The 4,604-nt window shown below is 43.3% G+C and overlaps 1 protein-coding gene across 1 annotated transcript in view; it reads right to left on the reverse strand.

The window, feature by feature from the left end:
• Positions 1-4,604, reverse strand: part of CBL (Cbl proto-oncogene, E3 ubiquitin protein ligase) — an 85,637-nt gene that overhangs the window by 55,677 nt on the left and 25,356 nt on the right. Inside the window, exon 3 of the mRNA XM_014539878.1 lies at positions 1,606-1,752. Within this exon, the coding sequence (XP_014395364.1) occupies positions 1,606-1,752 (147 nt within the window). The remainder of the gene's footprint in view (positions 1-1,605; positions 1,753-4,604) is intronic.

Here is a 4,604-nt window from a genome sequence, read left to right on the forward strand (position 1 = left end):
ACTCCGTCCACACCTTTGGGGACCCCTGGACCTGCTGGGGTTGGACCCCAGCAACCCACAACCAAGACCACTTTACTCAGCAAAGCTATCATTTGCTGGGGTCCAGCCCCAGCAGGTCCAGGGGTCCCCAAAGGTGTGGACGGAGTAGGCGAAGAAGGAATGACACGGAGGCAGCATTCAGGTGATCATCATAGTTGGGTTCCTCAGCCAGGTTCTGTTGCCAGGTTCTGCAGGTTCTCCAGCCAGGTTCTAGCCCGGATCTCCAGTCAGGTTCTCTTGCCATGTTCTCTCACTAGGTTCTGTCTCTAGGTTCTGTGTGTAGGTTCTGTGTCTGGATCTCTTTTCTAATGTAGTTATTAATTAAGTTAAAGGAACAAAGTAAACTTATTCACATTCTCTTCAACTAAGTGCTTTAAGTTGTGATTATTCTATATTTTATATGTAAACACAATTTAAAAAAATAAAAATAGCATTTAAAGAGACGTTAGGATCTATATATATTCAACTAAAAACTTTCATTGCTTTTCTACCTTTTTCAGTTTTTTGATCCAAAATTTCAGATCTAGAAGAACATTTATATTAAGGTAAAAACATAAGCGTGACTCATTAATCTGTCTATGTAATTTTAAACTTCTGTTTCAAAAGACAATATAACAAAATAGAAAGACCAGCCATAGACCACTAGGAGAACATATTTGTAATTAATAAAGAATTAGTACCTTACAACAGGAAAAAGACAACTCAATAGGAAAGTGGAGACGTCAGGAAGAGCAACAGGCAAGTCAGAGTAAGAATCCGACCAGTCGTAAATGTGAAAAGATGCTCAGTCTCCCATGAACAGAAAGCAAACTATGATACCAACTCCTACTGCTGGTGTTAGACCAAGTGCGAACTCCTGGAATTCGTGCACACTCCCGTCAGGGAGCAAACTGCCACGGCCACTTTGGGAAGCAATTAGGCAATACTTGGCCAAGCAGAAGATGTGAAACCCCAACTCAGCAATTCCACCCCTAGGTCTGAAAATATGGACAAGCTCTCGCATCTGAAGACAAATACAATTCTATTCACGCAGCACTGTTGGCAACAGCAAATAATTTGAAATGTGAATGTCAATTAAAAGCATAATGGATAGGGAGAGGAAGAGAAGAGTATTTCATCAAAGAGCATAGGTTTCAATTGAATCTTCACAAGCTATTTCTTTAAGAAAAGAAAGGGGGGGGGGGGCAGTGTGGCTCAGGGGTTGAGCATCAACCTGTGAACCAGGAGGTCACAGTTCCATTCCTGGTCTGGGCACATGCCTGGGTTGCAGGCTTGACCCCCAGTGTGGGGTGTGCAGGAGGCAGCCGATCAATGATTCTCTCTCATCATTGATGTTTCCATCTCTCTCTCCCTCTCCCTTCCTCTCTGAAATCAACAAAAAAAATATAATTTTTTTAAAAAGGGAGGGGGGACGTTAATATTTACCAAAGCTGGATAATATTTACAAACAGTCATTATTTTACTGTTTTCCCATGTTTTAAATACTTCATGAATAAAAAACTAAACAAAAACTCCCAATAGAAGCTTCAGTTCTTCACAGTTAACATTCATGATTCCGGGACTCACTTTTCCCCGAAGGCTTTCCTCCAGAACTCGGCGGCGTCCGCCTTGGTGATGCGGAACGCGTCTCCCTGGAACAGTCCGCTGGGGAAGATGCCCTTCAGCTCGGCCAGCATGTGGCTGAAGATCAGGGACAACTTGGTCAGGTTTCGCCTGCAAATGATCAGAAGTACAATGATCAACTCAGCACAGATGAACATGAAAGTACATTTATAAACACCCCTTTCAAATATACTTCCCAGCCAGTGTTATCGAAGATACAGAAAGCGTGGGGAGAGAGAAAGGAACGTGCTGAAACACAGCTGACCCTGGACCAGCTGCGCGTGCCCACCTATGTGGAAGGTAAGTGTGTTTCTCTTCCTCATGGTTTTCTTAATGTTTTCTATTCTCCAGCTTCCTTTATTGTAAGAACACAGCATCCGATACATAACAGACGAAGTATGTGCGAATTAACTGCTATCCGCCCGGCTGCTGGTCAGAGCAGGAGTTGGGAGTTTGGGGAGTCTGCTCTTAGGCACCTCTAACCGCTGCGTTACTCAAGGCCCAGCTACACTCCATGAGATCATCTTTGTTTGAAGAAGGACTTCAGAAACTGTTTGCCTTAACATCAGATGAAAGCTATATAATGGCAGAAAGACTGTTGAATCTACCACATCCATTGTTCCCTCCACTCAAATAGATGCTGTGTAGTAAATAAGAAAAAAATTAACAGTCATATATTTTAAGGCTTTGAATCTTAAGTTAAACAGGCCTAATAGCTCTGAGCATAAACTAACAAACAAATTTACTTTTCTATGATGACAGATAAGACAATTCAACGAATAAATAAGTATAAGAACTTGAGAACATTATGCTAAGTGAAACAATTCAGTCAGAAAAAGCTAAGAATCATATGATTTCCCTCATGTGTGGGATATAAAACTGAAACTCCTGAGCACAAACAGCAGTGTGGTGGTTGCCAGAGGGAAGGCGTGGGGGGAGCAGGGGGTCCGACTATATGGCTAGAGGGGATCTGACTCTGGGAGGTGGGCACGCGGTGCAATACACAGATCTTGTCACACAGAAACCCACACCTGAAACCTGTATGTTCATGTGGACCAACGCCACCCCAATAAATATAATTTTAAAAAGAAAAGAAAAAAAGAACGTGTACACTACTATACAAACCACTCAATTTATAAGAGAAAGGACATGTTAGGAAAGCAAAATGTATTATTTCCTGCTTTGCATAAGCTATTCTGGGTAAGAAAATTATTATAAAATTATCAATAAAAAGGACTATTCAAATATCCAGACCTAACCAATATTTTCACTGAATCAGACCCTAAAGGTTTTACAAAAACAACTCTGTTCCCAAAAATGGAACGTTAACATCCAAACTATGTAAAAATGTCTACGTGCACGCGCTACTACCACTTTAACAATTAGTAACTTCATTGTAGTCACCTCTGTTTAATGCTGTGATTATAAAGATGCCACACTGTATCAATTTAACGCATCAGATAATATCCCAACTTTTAGGTATGTCCTTAAGCAATAATCTTTATCTTTAATGGTAAAACAAGATATAGATGATTTTGATACTGTCATACACCAATAGCTACTGACTACCCTCGCTTGCTTTCCCTTGCCTCAATAATTCGTAGTTATGTATTCAAAAGTCTATTCTTGTCATATAAGTGGACTATAAAATTTCAAGTAAATTCAGGATCGAATGTGATTGCCTAAAAAGTCTCTTTGAGCCCTAGCCGATTTGGCTCAGTGAATAGAGCATCAGCCTGCGGACTCAAGGGTCCCGGGTTCGATTCCAGTCAAGGGCATGTACCTTGGTTGCGGGCACATCCCCAGTGGGGAGTGTGCAGGAGGCAGCTGATTGATGTTTCTAACTCTCTATCCTTCTCCCTTCCTCTCTGTAAAAAATCAATAAAATATATATATTTTCAAAAAGTCTCTTTGATAGATTCTCCTGTTTTTGTGCCACACTGGGGTCATCATCGGCCCCGCCTCTTTCCTGGAATAAAGCGCGGCCCCACAGTGACCGCCTCGAGCCTGACTTTCTGCAAAATGCTGCTGAAATCTTCCCACCAGAACCAACATCAGCTTCAGCTTTTCATACTTGTCTTCTTGTACTTGTAGCACATTAGTTTCTTTCTAGTTTCCTATTTCTTTTCTGAAAGCACCTACAAAAACTGATATTAATCTGCTTTGAAAATTGTCTGAAATAATTCAGAGCGTAAAGAGCTAATGCCTAACCTCCATTACTGTTGTCCTCATTATTGTTTGCACTTTGAGAGCCTTCACCTATTGCTGACAAGGACTGTTACTGTTTCAAAAATTTTAAAAAAAGATCAAGAATATATCACAGAGGGATTCTGAATCAGATAACTTGGGAGTATGAACCGTGACCTCCTGGTTCAAAGGTCAACACTCAACCACTGAGCCAGGCTGGTCAGGCTCAATATCAATTCCTGAGAGGCCAGCTAGAAGCACCCATCTCTAAAAGACCCCGGCATCTTCCCTGCAGTTCTCTTAGTTCCCTGAACCCGCCTTCTACGAGAGCCACCTGTGTGCACAGAGCGACGCCACTTCTGAGATGGACTTCCTTCCGTCCCTTGGGCATCTGGCACAATGGCTAACCTTCAGGACACCGGAACACCCCGACTGCCGACTATGTGCTGGGCACCGGGGATGGACACAACCAGGGACAAACAGCACCCCGGTATCAGGGCACTTAAATCCCGGGGGAGTCCCAGGCGGGGGGAGAAAAGTGCTTTGAAGAAAACCAAGGCAGGATGTGAGCTGAGAGGGGGCCGGGCAGTGTCTCTGAGGGTGGATTCTTACGCCAAGTCTGAAGTAAAGACAGGAAGTGTGAGTCGTGGGATTCCTAGGCCTTGTCAGCATCTCTGACTCTTCAAACCATTTCCCACCGAGAATCTACCAGCACCCAGCGCCCTGCAGGCGGACGGCACCCAGCGCCCTGCAAGGGGACGGCACCCAGCGCCCTG

The sequence above is a fragment of the Myotis brandtii genome, unplaced genomic scaffold, assembly GCF_000412655.1.
Source record: "Myotis brandtii unplaced genomic scaffold, ASM41265v1 scaffold105, whole genome shotgun sequence".
Classification (NCBI taxonomy): domain Eukaryota; kingdom Metazoa; phylum Chordata; class Mammalia; order Chiroptera; family Vespertilionidae; genus Myotis; species Myotis brandtii.